Source organism: Drechmeria coniospora, chromosome 03 (genome assembly GCF_001625195.1).
Source record: "Drechmeria coniospora strain ARSEF 6962 chromosome 03, whole genome shotgun sequence".
Classification (NCBI taxonomy): domain Eukaryota; kingdom Fungi; phylum Ascomycota; class Sordariomycetes; order Hypocreales; family Ophiocordycipitaceae; genus Drechmeria; species Drechmeria coniospora.
This window is the reverse complement of record NC_054391.1, coordinates 6,049,960-6,070,940: the sequence shown is the minus strand read 5'-3', so window position 1 is coordinate 6,070,940 and position 20,981 is coordinate 6,049,960. Positions and strand designations below refer to the sequence as shown.

Below are 20,981 nucleotides of genomic sequence, written 5' to 3'. Positions count from 1 at the left end.
GATCGCGATCGTCGACTCGGCATGGCGGGTCACCGCCACGAACCGTCTGAAAAATCCTACTCTGGCAGCGACAGATGATGCTCGACCTCCAATCGTGCGATGGAAAGTATACAGTTTTTGGTTGAACGATTGCCTGCCTGAGCAGGCACGTAAGTAGGAACGTGTACATCTGCCGTACTGGGCACTACCTACGCACACACGGCATCGTGCCGTGCCATTCAGGTCGCACGGTACCAGCGCGCCTTGGCTGTCCCTCCTCTTCCTCCGATTGGCTTCCAGCTGCTGTTGGCTTGTTCATGTGCCTTTGAAGCAGCGAGACGCACTGTATACTTACATGCACATTTACTGCACCTCCCTTTGTACCTCCATGTACGGAGTACTTACTGCACAATGTACTCCTAACCGTAGGGACTTTACTTGTACTCCGTACACCTGCACCTAATGGCACAGTATACTTTCATTTTGACGTACTCGGTCTGCACCGAAAGTACCTGCTGGTACTGTGCGAAGACGCCCTCGATTGGATCCGCGTTTGCATGTACGAGAATATTACTTACTTACTTGGAGGGCGAGCGAGACGCGTATCCGCAGATGCTAGTTATTGTCCTACAGGCGTGTTTGCCAACTGTAAGCATCACCGCATAGCAGGACATGGCCGAAATACATGTCGACCCCCGTGCTGGGTGTCTTCCCATCTGTTTTGCTGGATTGTCCGTAGCTGAGCACTGTCATGGCAAAACCATGGGCGTGCGTCGGCTAGTTACAACTTGTTTTAACACAATGGCACATAAGTATGCATGCAAACACACAGAGACAGAGTACTTACTTACATGTACTTACAAGTATTCCTTAGTACGGAGTACATGCATGTTCATTGTGCGTACTTAAGTACACTTGAATATGTCGATAAGTGCTCCGTACAGATACTCCGTACATGCATGTTCATTGTGCGTACACTTGAATATGTTCATTGTGCGTACGCTTGAATATGCCTCAAGAACGGATACTCCGTACATGCATGTTCATTGTGCGTATGCTTGCACATGTTTTGCAGAGGCAGGACAGTCGCTCAGTTCGGCGCCTTGCCTTATGCTTACCTACGTGAAGCACCGGAGCCGCATCGTGCAAGTGTTCGTGCATGTTATGCGGAGCAGGACATGTTGATGCACCGGGGACGTGTGCGTACGTTGGGATAGCACCATGGCCAATGTTGAATAACCTACTACCTAAATACACTGCATCTGGCGCATCGTGTCCTCCCTTTTGATTCCACGCGCCGCTCGTTGCCATGCCACCGCCGACGCTCGGAATCGGCTTCGTACGCCGGCAAGGAGGTGCGCCTCCGTTTGTTTCTATTCAGACCCTCCCAAACGATGAACCGCTCGCCGACCGCCTCGGCCGCCCTCCTCGTCTCTCGTCACTCACAGCGTGTCCCAGCCACCGTTGTTAATCTCCGCCTCCAGCTTGCGGCTGATCTGGCTCGGCACTCCGTGGTGCAGCACCGTGTTTCGGATCGTCGAATCGTATCGCTTCTGGTTCAGGAACAGCTGTCGTCCGTGACGCAGCTGCGGGTCCGTCTCGCCGTACTTGTCAATGTACGGCGCCGCCGCGAACGACCCTGACTGCCGGAAAAGGTACACCGTCGAGCATTTTCGGACGTTGAGGAACACGCCAATGTTGCGCTGGCACCTGCCCGTCACTGTCAACCTTGACACGGCCATCGCGGCGCAGCATCCTCCGCTGCCTGCGCCGTGGGAAAGCGTGACACTCACCTGCGCATGTGCTGCTGTGCTCCGCCGAGCTTGACCTTCTCGCTGCCGATCCGCTCCGTCTTCTGGCAGCACGTGCTCTGGCTGCAGAACAGGTCGCCGCAGAACAGGCATATCACAGGGTCCGTCAGGTCCTTGCCCGTCGTCGGACACCTCCTCCGCGTCGCCTCCTCGATCAGCGTGTCGTACGTTTTCGGGAGCCCAATCAGCTCGTAGATTCCCGGATGGCTCACGAGCGCCGACCGGCTCACCTCGCTCGAGCACCCAGGCCACATGACTTGGTGCTTGATCCAGCCGGCGACGAGGTCCCGCATCGTGTCCGGCCAGCCAAACGACGGCCCGTGCTGCGACAGCGACGCGCACATTTCGTCAAACGTCGGCAGCCGGAGGGCTTCCGTCAACCGGTCCAGCTCGTCGGCTTCCGGATTCGGCGACGCCTGACTGTTGAAGTCTATGCCGTACTTGACGTACAGGAAAACCACCGTCTTGCGCAGGAACGTCAGCGCGTACTTCTTCACGAAGGAATACCACCCCGCCACCGTGTTCACCCCCGGCTGCTGGAAGCCTCTGTCTTCCCCGTCGTCCATCTCGTCGGCCCCCTTGGCGAGGTGGAACGTCATGCTGTGCTGCGTGATGGCGAGGGCAAAGCCGGCAAACTCGTTGATGGACGCGTCCTCCGTCTGCCCATCCTTGAGTCCCCCGAGCCACATGGCCACCGGCATGTTGCGGCCCATGTGGTAGACGACCTTGACGAGTTCCGCCAAGTAGCACAGCCTGACCAGGTGCGTGATGTCCGCGTCTTGATCCACCGCCAAGCCGTAGCCGCACTCGACGAGGAAGATGAAGGGATCCACCGTCAGCAACGGCGGGAGCACGTCGACCGGCCCGCACGATTCCGGCGTTCCCGTCCCAAAGTATCGTGACATGAACAGCTGGCAGTGCTGCCGCTCGCAGTCTTTGCGGAATTCGTGCCCGATGAGCTTCGTGCGCCCCTCCTGCCGCCCGCCGACCAGCATGTACGACGATGCCGTCTCCGACAGGATCCTCAGATGGGTCAGCACCTGCTCTGGTATCTTCCCCAGCAACGTCATCCCCGGTCGCGCCTCGATCCCGCGCTGCTGGAGCTCGACCGAGGAGATCGTGAAGCCGACGATGCTGACGAGCGTGTCGCTCGAGTAGAGGAGGTTCGCGAGATCGGCGTTGGCGTCGATCGCGTGCCTCGTGTGCAACCCGTTGACCCGGAGGGTATCCCGGAGCCGCTGGTACGCCGAGACAAGATCGTTCAGCGTCTCCTTGCTGGCCGAACTGGCCGTCTGCTCGGTGTTGGCCGTCCCGGCCGTGCCCGTCGCGCCCGTGTTCCTCTGCGACGTATGGCCTCTTAGGAATATGCTCGACCAGAGAGCCTGGGGCGCCTCGACGTCTGGCGGGGGGAAGTTGAGATTCTCAACCAGGCTGCCCGGCACGCTCGGCGTCTGAAACATGGGCAGTCCCGGCTCCTCGACCTCGCGAGCCTTGCTCCCCCCGAGCCAGTAGGCCGACGCCATCTGCTTGTCGAAAAACTCGCCAAACGGCAACTTCGGCTGAAGGGTCCCGGGATACGATTCCTCGAGCCCCTTCCACGCCACCGGCAGGAAGGCGTTGCCCAGCGCCTTGCAGAGCGGGCAGACGAACTCGTTCCTCTTCGTATCTTCGGGGTGGTGCCGGGCTATTTGGTGCGTGTGTCGCCTGTTGGTCGCGTCGTAGTACACTTCGAAGCAGTGAAAGTGCATCATGTGTCCGCAGCTGCTTGCCACCGGCCCCGGCCGCGAAAGATCGCCCCTGCATCCCTTCCCAATCGCCTGTCGCTCGGCGAGGAATACTTCTCCCTGCGGGTTCAGCTTCTCCACCATCTTCCGGTTCTCCCTGGCGATGCCAAACGGCCGGATATCCTCCGCCGAACGGTCGAGGCTGCAGGGTGTCTGAGAAGCCTCTCGTACGTGGTCGGGGTCTTGGAAGTCCGTCTGGCGAAGTATGCGGCTTTCGTTGATGAGAGCAAATGTGCCGTAGAGACGCCGATCGTCGGCGTCTTCCTGGCATAGGATGCAGGTACCGGTCGGGTATTTCCAATTATGCTTGCGATCCCCTCCGAGGTCCATGTTCTCCTCGTCGTCCTCCAAGTCCGAGCCCCAGTCGATGCCCCCTTGGTTTTCGATGAAGCTCTTCTGCTGCTGCTGGAACTGCGCCATTACCTTGGCTTGGCGGCTCAAGGCGGCCTTCTTACGCCGTTCGCGCTCCTCTTCGGCCGAGTTGTTGGCAGGAGACGCCGTGTCGATCCGGTCGACGGAGAGCCCAAGGTTCAGAAATGCCGCCTCGAACGCTTGCGGTCGCTTCTGCTTCAGTCGCTTGAGAACGAGGGCTATCTTGGGATGCACAGACTTGAACTCTTCCTTGGACGACATGAGATGCAGGAGAGAGACAATCGTTCTCGAGTTGTTCGCATTCGGCATGAAGTTGCTCCGGGCCAACCTGGTCAGCGCCGTGTTCACAAATGAGTTTGTGGTATCTGACAGAGCCCCGGCCTCCTCTGTTCTGTCCTCTAATATCGCAATCAGCATGAGGTGCAGGATGACTTGGAGGAACGTTTCGAGCCTCGTGAAGGGCACCGTCGGGGTAAACTTTTCAGCGACCAGAGGGTATAATAAGGAGTAGAAGATGATCTGGGCAAATATGCCGGTGCCGGTAAAGTCTCCCAGACGTTCGAAAAGCCCCGTCGGAATGATTCGTTGTTTGGGCTCGTACACGACGTCCTCGATCGGCTTGCCAGTTTTCTTGGCCATCTTTTTCCGATATGCCATCTCCGACTCCTCTCGCTGGTTCTTGTTGTAGTGGGCAATGTAGGGGTCAATCTCGTCGATGAACTCGTGTCGAAGCTCGAAGGTGCCGACGTCAGAAACCCCCTCGGGAGGCTTGAACGTGGCCATCTCATCGAGTACTCGGTGGAAATCTTCCTGCTCTTGATACTTCTCGGGAAGCTTGTTGCAAATCTCGTTGAAAGACAGCGGCTTGAAGCATAGCACGTGGATGATATCCCGGCGCATGGCGAGAACCCGCGCGTTGGACTCGTCTTCGGGCGCAATCAGAGAAGTGCGATCGCTGAGGAGGACGATCAACAGATGAATCACATCCTCGACGATGTCTAGGTGTTGGGCGTCATCCTGGGCCTCCGACTTGAGCTCGAAGAGACCCTTCACCCAGCCATCCATGCCGAAGCGATCGATGACGGAGGCCAACACCCTGCTTGGGTTGCACACCACCATGGCCGTCTGCAGCAAAAAGATGTCTCGATGGTGCGAGACGTCTCTCTGTCCCACCCCTCGGTAGGTGCTGGCCTGGTGCCGGAGGCTGATGCCGTTGCGCACCCACATGTTGGCCTTGATCTGGGCCAACCAGGCACAGACCCGGAGCGGATAGTCAAAGGCCGCCATGAGGTAGTCTTCGGCGCTGTAGTCGCTTCTCGGTATCTGCGGTCGTCCCATGAGCTTCGGCTTCGACCTCAGCTCCTGGGCCGTGAAGCTCATGAGCGTCCGAACGTTGGACGCCGGAAGCGATCGAGCGCACTCGATGAGCCACGAAAGAGTGTAGTGCAGGGCATGATGGAAGCTGATGGAATCCTTTTCCACCACAAACTTGACAACGTCATACGAGGCTCCCTCGGTATCGAATTCAAAGTCCGTCAACGTCTTGAACTTGACACCATCCTTGATCTCGGCCTGCTTGAACCTGTGGCGCTCCGCTCCGATGGAGTTCAAGATGACCGTCTTCGCCGTGAATCGAATGGCCCGCTGGAGATGGTGTATCTCGTCCGATGGACAGTTTCGAAACGCCTCGGCGAGGTTTCGAGCTTGGAGGTTGATTTGTCGCGTCACCAGGGAGGCCGTTATCCACGAATCAGCTTCGTACTCGACATGTTCCACGACGGCACGAACGTTTGGTCCTATGCATTGATGAAGCTTCACCAAATCCAGAAACTGCATGAGGTATCGTGGCTCTGATCTGATCCGTTCCTGGACGTGAGGCGAGCCGAATAGGAATTTTAGGTCCTGGTAAAAGTGATACATTCTTCTGTTCGTTACAGATCCGCTTTCAAAAGCCAGAACGGCGTCGGGAGAGACGTCCCAAGGGTGGCCAACCTGACGCGTGGTCAAGAATGTGTACAGGATGGCCAAGAGGCTGCTCAGGAAGTTTCCCCTTTCGACAACCTCTGCCGTAATCGAAGGTGTCGTCAACATCTGGAGAGAGAGGTTGATGATTGAATGATCCGGTTCACGATCACCCACAAGATAGAGCTGAGCCAATATGGTGTAGAGACTTGCAAACCGGAGGGCCAGGATCCGCTTGAACTCCGGGATCTGCACCACCGTAGAGATGTACAGGGCGCGGAGGTCATTCCTCACCTTCTTCCACATGCGTAGATCGAATAGGAGAAGCCAATCGAGGCGAACACGCTGGAAAACATCCTCGGACGGAGGTACGTTGTCTCGCTGCGTGTAGACCGGCGGCGTCTCGAGCCAGTACCTGCCGGGCCTAGGGGTGACCCTTTCCGTCTTCCCTGGAGTCTTGGGGATGTCAACGTTGGCTTTCGCGTATATGGCGGGCGCGATGAGCGGCTCTGCCGTGTCCGAGTCCGATGGCGTACCATCTCTCTCGCGGTTCGCTGTCCGAAGATGGGCCGGCGGCGGCGGCGGCGGCGGATACCCTGCCATGGTTGCCTCATCTTCTTCAAGGGACTGGCCGGGCTGGCTCCAGTTCAGGCCAAGGTCATTCGCATCCCCTCCTCGCGCGTCAACCATCAAGACGTCCTCATCCTCATCCCTCTCGGCGTCAGCGCCCGAACTGGGGACGGAGATGTGGTCGTCGTCGCCCTCCTCCATCTCGGCGTCGTCATCGTAGCCATCGTCGTCATCATCATCGTCGTCGTCGTCGTCATCGTCGTCGTCGTCATCGGGCATGTTGATCGCTGCAGCGCCAATGGCAATCTCCAAGTCGGCCCTGGTTCCAGCCGCCGTCTGCAAGGCCAGGATGAAGCGCGCGTTGACACCGTGCAGTCTTGTTCTGGATTCGAGGTCTTGGTCATCCTCGTCTTCATCATCGATGAGTCCCAGCATGTGGGTAGCAAGGCTGCCTTGCCGCCATGGCCGCATGATCTCCTCACATACCGTCTGTCTGAGGATTTGGTTGTCGTGTCCGACGGTGCAGCCAGAGATGTCAATCAACCATTCGACTAGAACGCCGCACATCTGCTCTCGAAAGGTGTCTCTCGCTGATCGGATGGTGACGGTGACCCGGATGGCTTCCATGATCCTTGCCATGCGCAGCAGCTGATCGATATCCGTCGTGTACGTCAGAATGCTCCGGCCGATGGCATCCGTCTCCCAGGCGTCACGAGAAGCGTCATGGTTCGACTTTTGACAAGCTCGCGCAACTTGATCCTGAACCTCCTGAACGGTATGCTTCTCATCGTTCCACAAGATCAGTGCAAAGTCGGCGCAGGGTTCCGATTCTACGCCGTAGTACCGCGAGGACAACCGGGAAGATTCCTCGTCTTTCAGAATCTTTTTTTGCGTCTTTGACTGCCGCAGCTGCTCGGGCGAACACGAGATGACGTCGCAAATATAGTCAAAAACTCTCCCGATGGTCATTTGCAGATTGGTGACGAGCTCTTCCGGCACGCCGACAGCTTCCTTTCCCTTGCCTTTCGCGGAGGCTTGTTGCATGTCAGAGTGTATGGTGCAGAAAAGGGGCTTATTCCACGCTTCATCGTCGCCGCAGTCGCAGCAGCCGCTGTTGCCGACCGATATCTGAATGCGAACCATGTGGCCGGTGTGATCGGTCGAATCGAAACAGCGACTGCACAGGCAGCAGGTCTCGTCGGTACCGCAGGTCCTGCACATGTATGAGGCTTCGCCGGGTTTGAATATGTGACCGCAACGCTTGCCACGGGCTGCTTCGGTGTACTCGGCGCCTTCGACAGCTCCCTGAGCATCGCTCAGCTTCAAGCTTGGAGGTGGCTTCCCCGAGGGGACCAGAAGCCGCATATGCTCTGCATTGCCGCCGCTCAGGGACCAAAAGAGGCTAGTCAAGAGCTCTCTGGATGCTTCCTCGGTGAAGCGATAATTGAATCTGGCTGGGAGCTCGGCCAAAAGCTGGCAGAGCTGCTGCTCCTGGGTAGATATCGGATCCTCCATGGTTATGCTATCATTCTACCGTCGGCGACATGCAGGTGCGGGCTAGATTGCCGGTGGGCAGCTTGGGCATGAGCAAGCTTGGCAGGATGGAGGCCTGATGGCGGAGGAGTCGTCGGGCTATGGTCGAGCGTGGATTGGTATCGGCGCCCGCAAGGGAAGTGGCGCGGCACGGGGTGAGGAGGGTAAGCAAGGCTGATGGGGTAGCAGACGGATTGATTGTCGCGCCGTTGTTCAGCCCTTGCCAGGTCGGAAAGGAAGTGTCACAAGGTCGAGGCCAAGGTTCGGTTCGGCTGGGCCAAGGTCCAAGTATTCTGGGCGGAGGTAGGTTTAATTAGGCGCCTCAGGTGGTGAGTTTGCCCCTCTATAGCAGCGACATCAGATCCCTCACCTCACTGTACACATGGCGTGTACGAAGTACTTGGCTACATAGGCAACTGCCTCCCCCAAGCCGTCGACATGGGGGCTCCTTACGAAATGTTGCATTCAAACACTTCATTGACCGATGCATGCGACAACCCGGCATCGAAAAGTCAAGCGGCCGAAATTAATTATACTTGATTGATGTTGATGTCACTGCATATGTATGGGGACTAGTACGACTTGAACCGCGCCGAGTCGTCTTTGGCGCCATCCTCTATTCTCCTAGTACTCGTACGCACAATTACGTATACACACGTTTCCAGTCGCAGAGACGGCCTGCGACGAGCCTGCGAAGTCCGTTCCCTGCAGTTGCTTACTCCTCGTCCTCGTCGGCACCCTCGACATATCTGCTTCGGATATCCTTCCATTGACGCTGGCCACCACGTTAGCAATGACGAGACCAGTCAATTGTATTCTTGAGCTCGGCAAGACGTACGCCCCGATTGTAGTTGTCCCAGATCTTGTTCATGCTGGAGTTGAAGCCCCTGCGACGTTGTTAGACTCCTGTCAGGCTGCCGGTGCCGGGGTCGGGAGGCGTACATCTCGAAGGCAAAGCCGGCACCGAAGACCACCGCCAGCATGGCGTAGTTCTTCCTGAAGATGGTGCTGCAGCGCTGGGTATTAGCGAACGGGCTCATTGTCGGAGTCGGGCCGTCGTCGTTTGCATGGTCGCGACTTGCCTATACAGCTGGCTGCCGATGGACTGTACGTTGCGGGATTAGCCGGGTGTGCGGGTAGGATGCAGTAGGAACGCCGAAGCTTACCATTGTGACGAAATTTTGTGCGGTTGGGGCACTCTTTTGATGATTCGAAGGTGGCTCGGCCGCAGGACTGGCTGTTGAAGGACGTCGTTCGTGGTTTGCGAGGTTCGAAATGGCTACATCCAGGAAATTCGCGGACAGGTTGAAGCCTCCTTTCCTTGTGCTGTGATTGGCTACGCACACATTCATCCTTCCCCACCAACAGTCAGCAAGCCGAGAGCGTCCGTCCACATGGAAACAAGAACGAAAAGCTATCAGGAATATCGTGTATAATGGTGAACCGCGCCTGGTGCATCTCTTACAGTTGACTACTAAGTAGCCTTCTACATGTGTCCTATCTACTACGTATGTACGTAGTTGTTTCGCACCGACGATGCAGCGGTGGCCTCAGCGATAGGCACACCGATGTGCCAGTTGCAGGGGTGTGGAAGTTCAGGCAGTAATATTTCGTACCCTACAAGTACTACGGAGTCGCCTAGCAGTACCTACGGCGCGTGCGTGGTAGAGTTTTGCGGAGCATTGTTAGCCTACCTACTGTAGTGCTCTGTGCAATATTAATACTACTAATGTACTGTACTTAGCAGCACTTGCTCCGTAGTTCCAAGGCAAAAACCATCACATTTATCCGCCCGCGTACACTCTTAGTGTAATAACGTGCCGTGCTGAGAGGTGCGTGCATACTGTAAACGTAAGTACCTGTAAGATTTCGACAGGCCACGCCTGGAGTTTCTTCCAGTGGGGCTGGGTCCCGGGCCTTGTCGTCTTCGTAGTTGCAGCTGGGACTGGGGAGGCGACTTCAAGGCTTGTCCAACCCTGGTTGGACATGCTGCTGAATCCCTCGAATTGACCACGTTCTCATCCCAATCATCGGCATCGACTGCGACTGCGGCTCGTTCCATAGATAGGCAATCGAGAACCTGCGAGACGGCGAGCGACGATTTCTCACATCATTGCCTGGCCGCCTGCACCAGTCCAATTTGAGTTGCCGCCACCGCTTTACCCTACTGTTCGAGGCTTCCGGCAACTTTCATCCGCTCTCTCGTCGGCTGTCCAACATGCCTTCAGTGTCCACAAATGCCGGCATCGTCACAGACGAGTCCAGCGGCGAGCGTCACATCCCTGAATCCGTGCGTGCTGACGGGAGCACTCGCAAAGCGATCAAGGTCCGTCCAGGCTATCGCCCCCCAGAGGACGTCGAGGTCTACAAGAACCGCACCGCCGAAGCATTCCGCGAGCGAGGAAAGAGAATAGGAATACCTGGTGCTGCAGGAATCGGGGAGGAACCGGCCGAACAAGCCTCTGCGGCTGCCAACAAGAATGCGAAACGACGGGAGGCTCGCAAGAAGGCCAAGGCGACAGCCGAGGACGGCGGCGACGTCCCTTCGTCTGACAAGGGCAAGCAGGATTCCCAAGAGCCAAAGGGAGAAGACGTGCAGGTAGATCCCGAGGTGGAACGGGAGAAGAGGGCGAGGAATTTGAAGAAGAAACTGAAACAGGCCAAAGAACTTCAAAACAAGAAGGATGACGGGGAGGCGCTTTTGCCGGAGCAGATTGCCAAGGTCATCAAGATCAAAGAACTCATCCGAGAGTTGGACGCTCTTGGCTTCAACGACGAAGGCGAGCCGAAGGCAACCAGCGGCAGCGACAGCAAGGATTGAGCTTCCAAGAATGGTACCTCGACCTTCCTCGACGACGGCCAGTGCTACCCGGCCTCTTCGTCACGGCATCAAAGAGTCCCTCGATCATGCATGAGTTCTTCTGCTTCGAGGCGGCCTCGCCAAGACAGAGAAGGCTATGCATGATGGAGCATACGAGTACATTTACTTTGTGCGATAGGACGTGGCGGGGGAATATGGATCACCGGCCGAATATCACGGATGCCTTTTGGAACGACGTGTGCAACCGAGAAACTCTCGACTCGAGCAACTTGTTTCGGAGAAGGCGACCATCAGATATCTGTGGATTTGGCGGATGAAGGCTCTTGTGTCTATCTAGGAGCACAAGTAGCTTCGAATGGCACGTCGTCGGATACCCGCGGATGTACGCAGATGATACCATGTTCGAGTAATGTAGCCATCACATCGCAACCATTGGCAGAGAACGCGGTACGAGCAAACAGAGAGCCCTCAGAGATGGTACTCGTTGCCATGAGAATTGTTGCTGTGCACGTCATGGTTGGCAATATGCAAATATGCAGATCATGCCCATTCCCAACCGGCATCCATGACAGTTACGACAAGATTGATATGAGGGGTGCGACTTGAAAAAAAAAATACTTTGTAGTGAAAACCCTTCATGAAGAGAAATTGTCTCCGGGAGTACGGGGACCTTGATGGCTTGTGAGCACTATCAATCTATTGTAAGTACATGCAGGCATTTGACTGCTTGCTGTGCGGAGTCGCAGTACATGTGAGTGCAGGTTCGCTGGGTTTTTGTTGGTCGCAAGCACCATCAAGCTTCTCCGACTTTCTGCCGGCCACCAGCGTAGGACACGGACTTGCAAATTATTAGTGCAAGTTACTCCATACTCACAGGCTGCAGCGCATGAGGTAAGCTCCTGGCCGTATCCATCATCGACCATCGTAGGACCAACATCACCAGCTCCGTGTGCACCTTCCATCAGCTGGTCTCCCCAACCCCAGACCGTCGGCGCGCGTGCAGAACCGCCCGCTTTATTCTATTTTACTCCGCTGCTACCAAGCCCCGGGCGAAGCGCCAAGACATTGACGATGTCGTCCGAAGAAGAGCGACAGGCCGCCCTCGACTCGTACCGAGCCAAGCTCATCGAATCCCGCGAGTGGGAGGCAAAGCTCAAGAACCTGCGGCTAGAGATTAAAGATCTACAGAAGGAATTCGATCGAACGGAGGATAATATTAAGGCGCTGCAGAGTGTCGGGCAGATCATTGGTGAAGTCCTGAAGCAGCTGGACGAGGAAAGATGTACGCATGCACCTCCATGAGCACCCGAGGCCGAGGTCGTGGCCAGAGGCACTAACGTTGGGATACAGTCATTGTCAAAGCATCTAGCGGACCACGATATGTTGTAGGATGTAGATCCAAAGTGGACAGGGCGAAGCTAAAACAGGGCACCCGCGTGGCCTTGGACATGACGACGCTCACCATCATGCGGATGCTGCCGCGCGAGGTCGACCCGTTGGTGTACAACATGTCGTTGGAGGACCCCGGACAGGTCAGCTTTGGTGGCATCGGTGGACTGAACGACCAGATCCGAGAGTTGAGAGAAGTCATCGAGCTTCCCCTCAAGAACCCCGAGCTCTTTCTGCGAGTCGGGATCAAGCCTCCCAAGGGCGTCCTGCTGTACGGCCCTCCGGGCACCGGCAAGACACTTCTCGCGAGGGCGGTGGCGAGCAGCCTGGAGACGAATTTTTTAAAAGGTATCGTTCATGATTCGAGAGCACCAAGGCGTCAGCCACAGGTGCATGACGGCGGAAGCAGCTAACAATCGTTCAGTCGTATCATCGGCCATAGTCGACAAGTACATAGGCGAATCAGCTCGGCTTATCCGTGAAATGTTTGGCTACGCCAAGGAGCACGAGCCTTGCATCATCTTCATGGACGAGATCGACGCTATCGGCGGTCGACGATTCTCGGAGGGAACCAGCGCAGACCGTGAAATCCAGCGGACACTGATGGAGCTGCTGAACCAGCTCGACGGCTTCGACTACCTCGGAAAGACCAAGATTATCATGGCGACGAACAGACCTGATACTCTCGACCCGGCTCTGCTTCGTGCCGGTCGGCTGGATCGCAAGATCGAGATTCCGCTGCCCAACGAGGTCGGGCGGTTGGAGATTCTCAAGATCCACGCGCAGGGCGTCGTCGTCGACGGCGACATCGACTTTGAGAGCGTCGTCAAGATGAGCGACGGCTTGAACGGCGCCGACTTGCGAAACGTGGTCACGGAAGCGTACGTACATGCACGCAACATGATGTGCGGCCCCGAAAGGGAGAGGCTAACCCTTCTGCAGCGGACTGTTTGCCATCAAAGATTATCGGGATTCGATCAACCAAGACGACTTCAACAAGGCGGTGCGCAAGGTGGCCGAGTCGAAAAAGCTCGAGGGCAAGTTGGAGTACCAGAAGCTGTGAGGGACGTGATGCGGAGGGCGGAGGGAGGGAAACAGCGTTCAAGAGAGCATTGTGATTATTATTAACTGGGCAGGCCAACCTGGGCAAAAGACGGCTTGGGTGGCGGCCGATGTGATGGCGACTGCATCAACTGCAACAACTGCACCATCTTCGTCAACTGCATCATCCATCATAGCCGTAGGAGGTAACACGCGTCACGCCTCGCAGGAGGCAACCGAACTACGTGCTGCGCTTCCCAAGAAGGATGTGCTACGCTGCGGAGGGCGTGCGTGCGTGCCCCCCCCGCCCCCCGTTTTTGGTTCCTGATCCGCTGTAGCGTTGGTCCTTTATCACTTTCGCGTCAGGCCCAGGGACTTTAGAGCGGAGCAAGGATGAGCGAAGGAGATGGAATGGGTAGGGATAGGGTGGTAGGCAGTGCAGGACAACGGTTACGTCGTCCTTTTTTTTTTTTTTTTTTGCTATTATCTTTACGTTGGTCTTGAGCACCAGCCAGCCAGCACGCGAAGGGTAGGCTGTGCGTACGACATCGGGCCATGACAAGGCACGACGCCGTGCAACTCCGTACTCCGTATCTGGTGTCCTTCTGCTGCAAGTATGAGTACTTACTTGTATGCTGCATTGAAAGCAAGTAAGCATATTTTGTATCGGATGGTCGAATAACGAGGCTGTGCAGGCAAGATGCTATTCTTGGATCCCGAGGGAGGGCCCACCAGGGTTAACAAGGCCAATGCTTCTTTTTCGGCAAGTGGCGCAGCACAGCGTATCGACCAACATGACCCCTAGCCGAGTAAACAATTATGGTCAACGGATGCAGGTACCAGAATCACTAATGAATATTTGGAGTACGTACTCTTTACGACACAGTAGCCTGAGTAGGTGCTTGTACCGAAGCTCCTGAAGATGTCGTCCGCTACGTTGGCTGTGTTGTTCCAGGCAGTCTACCAGTAGTATGCTTTGTAGGTCGTTTCCCTCCCATTGATATCGACAAAGTTCACCTAGGCGTATTCCGTACTTATAGGTAGGTACCTTACCAGAAACTGTACGTACCAGTTTTGCAGGTACTTAAACTCCAGTGTACAGATGGAGGAGTGCTGCTGTTTGGAAGGAATGCTCGTGGAGTATATTAGAGTCATGAACGTACCATGTCCAAGCACGGTACCTACCCCCCTTCAGATCTACTTACTGCATCTACATCGTAGTATAGGTAAGTACAACTAAGTACATGTAGCGTTCTCGTGTTTCTACGTACTTATGCCTCGCAGCAAGTATCTGTGCTGCTCGCGTGGTTTCGCTTATGAATCGTGCAGGAAATCAGCAAGGCAACAACAGCGTTGCCGGGTCAGCGAACGCAGCAAGGTAGCAGCAAGCTCCGCGGTAAAGCTCGCTGGCGGGGCTGGTGTTGCTCGTACGTGGACATGTACACAGCCCTCTCGTTCCACAACGTAGCACCCGAAAACCGTGCGCCCCGTAATTGGGTGCTTCGATCCGTTGCCAGGACGAACGGCTATAATATACTTACTTACTTGCACCTGCTACTAAGGTCGAAATACATGCACATACTGTTAGGTGCCTAGTACAGGTACATGTGCTTCGTACCGTTCATTCAGAGCACAACCCTTAGGTACTTACGTACCTAGTACGGAGTTCTCCGTGCCCATTTAGGGGACTCGTACGTGTATTACTATTACTGTACTCCGTAAGTACGCCTGCAATAATATCCTAGAGAACACCTACCCGCATTTATAATGAAGTATAGGCGCATTTGCCATCGGAGTACGGAGAACCTCGTAATACATAGGTACTTAAGTATGTAGTTGCACAAGAAAACTGCCGAAGTACCTAGAGTAGGTACCAAATGCACAAATACGGAGTACTGCAGGTACATACATGTATACTTCGTACAAGAACCCATTGTACTTACTGTACTGCAATATCTGTACAATTCAGTGGTCCACATCTCCGTCATAGGTACCTACCTACCTCACCTAGTAATACCTGTTGTATGCCGTATACGTCGTGGTACTACCTGAGTTCGCACCCACGAAACCCTCCAGCGATCTCGTTTCAAGGGCTAGCCTGTGAAGCTGCCTATCGTTGCTTCGTTCGCTCACATGAAAACTTTGCATATTTCGTCATCTGCGAACGGGCCATGCTCGTATCAACGCTCGAATGCCAGCCGTCAGCGTGTGAATGACTGCGTCATTCCGAGTGCAGCGTGGCCGATCTCGCTGCACCACTCCGAGCAGCCCCCGAGGGCGCACCACGCGGAGCAGGAGCAATACTTGCGGCTGTTGTGGCAGGCTGTCCCAGTAGTAATATGATAGTTGGTAGAATGTACTCCGTACATGCTGTACAGTACTTCTTCTTCTACCTGCGGAGTACCTAATACATGTACTCCGTACGGAGTACACTAAGAACGGATATAACTGACGCCACGGTCGCAACTTCGTCACCAGTCCAACTTGACTTTCGCGTCTTCGCTTACGTATCGGGGAACACTTTGCCAGCAGTGTTCGCCAGATGGTTCTACCTTGGAGTAGTGAATGAAACCAGAGCCCAGCGTCTGTTAAGGCACGACTCTGGCAGATCACTATCCGCCGATACTGCACAGAGTACAATGCGTACCTAGGGACTTGAGTAAGTACTTAGCACTAGGTGTTGACATGCCAGGGCAGGTGCTTGTGCTTGTACTGTACTTGTACGCGCCGATCGTAGGAACAAATGTGGGTAGCGGATACCTAGTGCGGAGCACTTCGTACTGAAGGCAAGGAGTTTTCCCTACTAGGTACGCTCACTGGACCAGTGACCAACCCTCTGCTGATTCACAGATAGAATCGATGCATTTGGCGTGGTTGCTCATGGCCTGAATGGTGGTTAGAGGGGCTTGCGGGACCCCCTCCCAACTCTGTCTTTGCCCCCCCCCCCTCTCCCCCTCCTCTCCCCTCCCGTCCCCAAGTATATACTTGTGCAGTATTACGGAGTACACAGTACTGTACAGGACAAGTACTTGTCCGCCGTAGAATGCTATACTGTTGGGTGGTGCTGAAAAGCGGGGGCCCCCATGCTCAGCGGCCAAGCCTCGCTCGGTCGGCCAGTCCCCTGCTGCCGCTGTGAACCGGAACATGCGACCTTTCTCCCCATAAAGCCACCCTCTTCGTCCCATTTCTTGCTTTCCTCTCTCCATACCAACTCCTCCTCCTCCTCCTCTTCATCATCACATCCTCCGTTCAAGCACAAAATCTCCATCATACGCCGGCCTTACCTCTCCTCTGCCTTGCCTCCGCTCATACCTGTACGATTCACGTATCATTTGAAGGCAAGGAATCGGCATCATGTGGTATTCCTCCGTCCCCCCTCCTTTCCTCGGCCACCGCCGTTGCCTCGCCATGAAACCGCCCCAGAGGCGAGGTGGCAGTTCCGATTCAGATGAACGCTCGGCTAGCAGGGCCATGAACCGATAGTTGATATGGACAGCAGCTAACGAGCGTCTCACCCAAATAGTGGAATCTTCGGATACATCAACTATCTCGTGGAGAAGGACCGCAAGTTTATCCTCGACACACTGATCAACGGTGAGTGCTGTCGTTGAACCAAGGCGCCCGTGGGTGACGCAAGCGTCTGACAAGGCTCTCCATGCACACAGGCCTGTCCCGCCTCGAGTACCGAGGATATGACTCGGCTGGTCTGGCTGTCGATGGCGACAAGAAGAACGAGGTGTTTGCCTTCAAGGAGGTGGGCAAGGTTGCCAAGCTCAAGTCGCTCGTCGACAGCTCCAAGATAGATCTCGACAAGGTCTTCGATTCACATGCCGGCATCGCCCACACTCGGTGGGCTACCCACGGTCCTCCATCCGAGATCAACTGCCACCCTCACCGGTAAAGGCCCACCTCCCCACCTCCCATCTGGCCCGTCTTGTTCGCTCATGGCTGATCCTTGGTCCCCGATTAGATCCGACCCAACCTGGGAGTTCACCATTGTCCACAATGGCATCATCACCAACTACAAGGAGCTCAAGACCCTGCTGATCAGCAAGGGTTTCAAGTTCGAGACGGAGACGGACACGGAGTGCATTGCAAAGCTCACCAAGTACATCCACGACCAGCACCCCCAGATCGGCTTCACCGACCTGGCCAAGGCTGTCATCCAGGAGCTGGAGGGTGCTTATGGCTTGCTCATCAAGTCTGTTCACTACCCGCACGAGGTCATTGCCGCTCGCAAGGGTTCCCCTCTCGTCATCGGCGTCAAGACGGAGAAGCGCATGAAGGTCGACTTTGTGGACGTCGAGTACGGTGACGACAGCGCCGCCCTCCCGGCCGAGGCTGCTTCCCAGAACGTCGCTCTCAAGAAGGACGCTTCCGACTTCCTCAACCCTAGCAACAGCAACCTCTTGGGAGCACCTGACAAGTCGCTCCTTCACCGTTCGCAATCGCGCGCCTTCATGACGGACGACGGCATGCCGATGCCCACCGAGTTCTTCTTGTCCTCGGACCCGTCCGCCATCGTCGAGCACACCAAGAAGGTGATGTATCTCGAGGATGACGACATTGCGCACATCCACGAGGGTTCGTTGAACATCCACCGGCTCAAGAAGATCGATGGCAGCTCCAACGTCCGCACCATCCAGACTCTGGAGCTCGAGCTCCAGGAGATCATGAAGGGCAAGTTTGACCACTTCATGCAGAAGGAGATCTTCGAGCAGCCAGAGTCGGTCGTCAACACGATGCGTGGCCGCCTCGACATTGCGAACAAGACGGTCACTCTCGGAGGCCTGCGATCCTACATCGCCACCATCCGTCGCTGCCGACGTATCATTTTCATTGCTTGCGGCACGAGCTACCACTCCTGTATGGCGGTGCGTGGTATCTTCGAGGAGCTTGCTGAAATTCCCATCTCGGTCGAGCTGGCATCCGACTTCCTCGATCGCGAGGCTCCTGTCTTCCGCGACGACACCTGCATCTTCGTCTCGCAGTCCGGCGAGACGGCCGACTCGCTCATGGCTCTGAGGTACTGCCTGGAGCGTGGTGCGCTCACCGTCGGTATCGTCAACGTCGTCGGATCCTCCATCTCCATGCTCACCCACTGCGGCGTTCATGTCAACGCCGGTCCCGAGATCGGTGTTGCCTCCACCAAGGCGTACACGTCGCAGTTCATCGCCATGGTCATGTTCGCGCTGTCCCTCAGCGAGGACCGCGCCTCCAAGAAGAAGCGTCGCGAGGAGATCATGGAGGGCCTCGCCAACGTCTCCGGCCAAATCCAGGAGATTCTGGCCCTGGACAAGCCCATCAAGGAGCTTTGCCAGAAGGTCTTCCAGAACCAGAAGTCGTTGCTGCTCCTCGGCCGCGGAAGCCAGTTCTCCACGGCCCTCGAAGGCGCCCTCAAGATCAAGGAAATTTCTTACCTTCACTGCGAGGCCGTCATGTCTGGTGAGCTCAAGCACGGCGTGCTCGCGCTCGTGGACGAGAATCTGCCCATCATCATGATCCTCACCCGTGACGAGATTTTCAAGAAGTCTCTCAACGCCTATCAGCAAGGTAAGCCCGTCCCCCCGCTCCCCTTCCATCCTGCCCCGATCCGACCTAATCCGCTTCTAGTCATTGCTCGTGGCGGCAAGCCCATTGTCATCTGCAACAAAGGCGATGAGGAGTTCAAGGTTTCGGACGCGACGAAGATTGAGGTCCCCAGGACGGTTGACTGCCTTCAGGGCCTCCTCAACGTCATTCCACTGCAGCTGATCGCCTACTGGCTTGCGGTTCTCGAAGGCCTCAACGTGGACTTCCCCCGCAACCTGGCCAAGTCGGTCACTGTGGAGTAAGCTAACGAACGAGCCGTGTGTATCTCGCCGGCGTGTCTATTGGGCCAATGGAATTTTTGTTTGATGTTGCGGGCTGATTTGTACTTGTTATCAACCTTGAGACGATGGAACGGATATTAGGAGTTGGCTTTTGGAAAATTGGCGACCTCGCAGGGAGTATTACTGGGTACAGATACGAGTTTGGTAATGTCAGGGCAAGGGCCGGTAGGTTGCAGCGGCACTTGTGTCTTCGCTCCCGAGGCGTCTCCCGGTTTCCTGGAGGATGACGGATGCATGGTCCAAGGCCTTGCGGGGATCTCGATTTTGGGCGAGGTGTTTGGATCGATCCGACTGCCCAAGGCAGCGTCACCCAGAGTAGCGTCCGTTGACTTGACTGGATGCGCAACGCATCCGTCCATGGAGATGGAACCAGATATCAGATATTCTTTTCTTTTCAACATACAAAGCACTCTCTCCGGGCATGTGTCGTAGATTGTGGTCATGCGTGCCTCACGATTACCAAAACCCATACGACACCATAACTCCATATCGCGAAGCACGTGCCACAGAACCTATGCCCCGCATGTTTTGGCGAAATGGGAGAGGGTCAATGCAGAATGGGAGGGTGCTTGAGCAGCTGCCTAGCTACAAAATCGCTATCAGACCGTCTGGGTGCCGTAGCCTCTGATTCTCTCGGCAAAGGCCCAGCTCTGCTTCTCGAGCTGCTCGTCCGTCTTGATGTCAACGCCGTCCTTCGTGACGACGGCGATGGAATAGACGTCCAAGCTCCTGGCGTCGCGGTAAAAGAGAACTTTCATGCATTCCTTGACGATGTCGATGGCCTCTTCGCGAGACAATTTCTTGGCCGAATCCTCGTCCGGGACGTAGCGTCGCATGATGGGTTGGGCGAGCATGGCGCCGAAGCCTGTGGCGAGACTGGGGGCGGAGTAGGTGGAACCGAGGAGATCTGCGGCCGCTAGGAATGGCTCGCCCTCGTCGTCGAGGCCGGCGACGAGGAGGTGGTTCCAGAGCGGATCGAACTTGGAGCGGCGTCTGTAGAGGAGTTTGGAGAGATAGCGGTGAAGATTGGCGGCCGAGAGCCGCGGTTTGTCGGGGGAGTCGTAGGCCTCGGTGAGGGCGAGATCGGTGAGGTGGCGATCGAGGTACTGCATGTCAGAGACGTCCCCGGAACAACCGACGACGGATGTGTTGGCAAAGGGGCGAAGGCGCTTGACGTCGGTGAATCGTGCGAGGGAGCCGTACGATGCTGTGGGCGAGATTAGCCAGGCATATCTTCCTGAATTTTGCATGCATGCACCTGGTCGTGCAGACGCGAGCGTGAAGCGGATCCATAGGAGAGGGGCGAGGACGAAGAAGTGCGTGTGTATATATGCTGCGTCGGTGAGGAGGGTGGGAGATGAGACGGACCCAGGTTATCGGCGGCGATGACCACGCCGTCCTTGAACTTGACGGCTATGACCGACGTTCCCGTCACAATAGGCTGCTGGGTGCTTTGCTTGGGTCCAGTATTGGATTGCATAAAGGAGGCATCGTAGCTGCCGTATACGTCATCTCTGGGCTGGTGTAGGAATCCATCGTCAGTACAAGAGCTCGACGAAGACAGGAGGTGATGGATAGATCGGTTGGATCAAACGCACTCGACCCCAGGCTTGCGGACGGTGATCCATGTCTTATGACCGACTGCGGGATGCGGAAAGGCCAGGTGCTGCGATGGGTTCGTCAATGATGCGGGTAGCGAGGGTCCTGGCAGCCTTGGGACGATCTTTGGTGGTGGTTGAGTCCGAAGCTTGAAGCTGGTTCGGGCGAGTTGTCGCGTCCTCCGGCAGCCTGCGCTAGTAAGGGCACCTAAGGTTGGTACGGAGCAGGAAGGACTGATTGTAGGTTA

General features: G+C 56.0%; 6 protein-coding genes across 6 annotated transcripts; 3 read left to right on the top strand and 3 right to left on the bottom strand.

Annotated features, from left to right (window-relative positions):
- Positions 1–1,421: 1,421 nt before the first annotated feature.
- DCS_07400 (RING finger domain containing protein) lies at positions 1,422–7,993 on the bottom strand (the record flags this gene model as incomplete). Its single annotated transcript, XM_040804685.1, has 2 exons — positions 1,422–1,689; positions 1,773–7,993. The coding sequence occupies 2 exons, from the start codon at positions 7,991–7,993 to the stop codon at positions 1,422–1,424; spliced, it is 6,489 nt and encodes a 2,162-aa protein (XP_040654789.1).
- Positions 7,994–8,726: 733 nt separating this feature from the next.
- Positions 8,727–9,051, bottom strand: DCS_07399 (Ubiquinol-cytochrome C reductase, UQCRX/QCR9-like protein; the record flags this gene model as incomplete). Its single annotated transcript, XM_040804684.1, has 3 exons — positions 8,727–8,786; positions 8,850–8,898; positions 8,954–9,051. The coding sequence occupies 3 exons, from the start codon at positions 9,049–9,051 to the stop codon at positions 8,727–8,729; spliced, it is 207 nt and encodes a 68-aa protein (XP_040654788.1).
- A 1,178-nt stretch (positions 9,052–10,229) lies between these two features.
- On the top strand, positions 10,230–10,832 carry DCS_07398 (uncharacterized protein; the record flags this gene model as incomplete). Its single annotated transcript, XM_040804683.1, has 1 exon — positions 10,230–10,832. One exon carries the CDS (start codon positions 10,230–10,232, stop codon positions 10,830–10,832), a length of 603 nt encoding a protein of 200 aa, XP_040654787.1.
- A 1,071-nt stretch (positions 10,833–11,903) lies between these two features.
- On the top strand, positions 11,904–13,284 carry DCS_07397 (uncharacterized protein; the record flags this gene model as incomplete). Its single annotated transcript, XM_040804682.1, has 4 exons — positions 11,904–12,114; positions 12,183–12,569; positions 12,646–13,102; positions 13,164–13,284. The coding sequence occupies 4 exons, from the start codon at positions 11,904–11,906 to the stop codon at positions 13,282–13,284; spliced, it is 1,176 nt and encodes a 391-aa protein (XP_040654786.1).
- A 3,633-nt stretch (positions 13,285–16,917) lies between these two features.
- DCS_07396 (glutamine:fructose-6-phosphate amidotransferase) lies at positions 16,918–19,096 on the top strand (the record flags this gene model as incomplete). The annotated part of the gene is made up of 3 exons (XM_040804681.1): positions 16,918–17,159; positions 17,233–18,815; positions 18,876–19,096. 3 exons carry the CDS (start codon positions 16,918–16,920, stop codon positions 19,094–19,096), a joined length of 2,046 nt encoding a protein of 681 aa, XP_040654785.1.
- Positions 19,097–19,734: 638 nt separating this feature from the next.
- DCS_07395 (20S proteasome subunit) lies at positions 19,735–20,763 on the bottom strand (the record flags this gene model as incomplete). Its single annotated transcript, XM_040804680.1, has 3 exons — positions 19,735–20,342; positions 20,504–20,654; positions 20,734–20,763. The coding sequence occupies 3 exons, from the start codon at positions 20,761–20,763 to the stop codon at positions 19,735–19,737; spliced, it is 789 nt and encodes a 262-aa protein (XP_040654784.1).
- Positions 20,764–20,981: the final 218 nt, after the last annotated feature.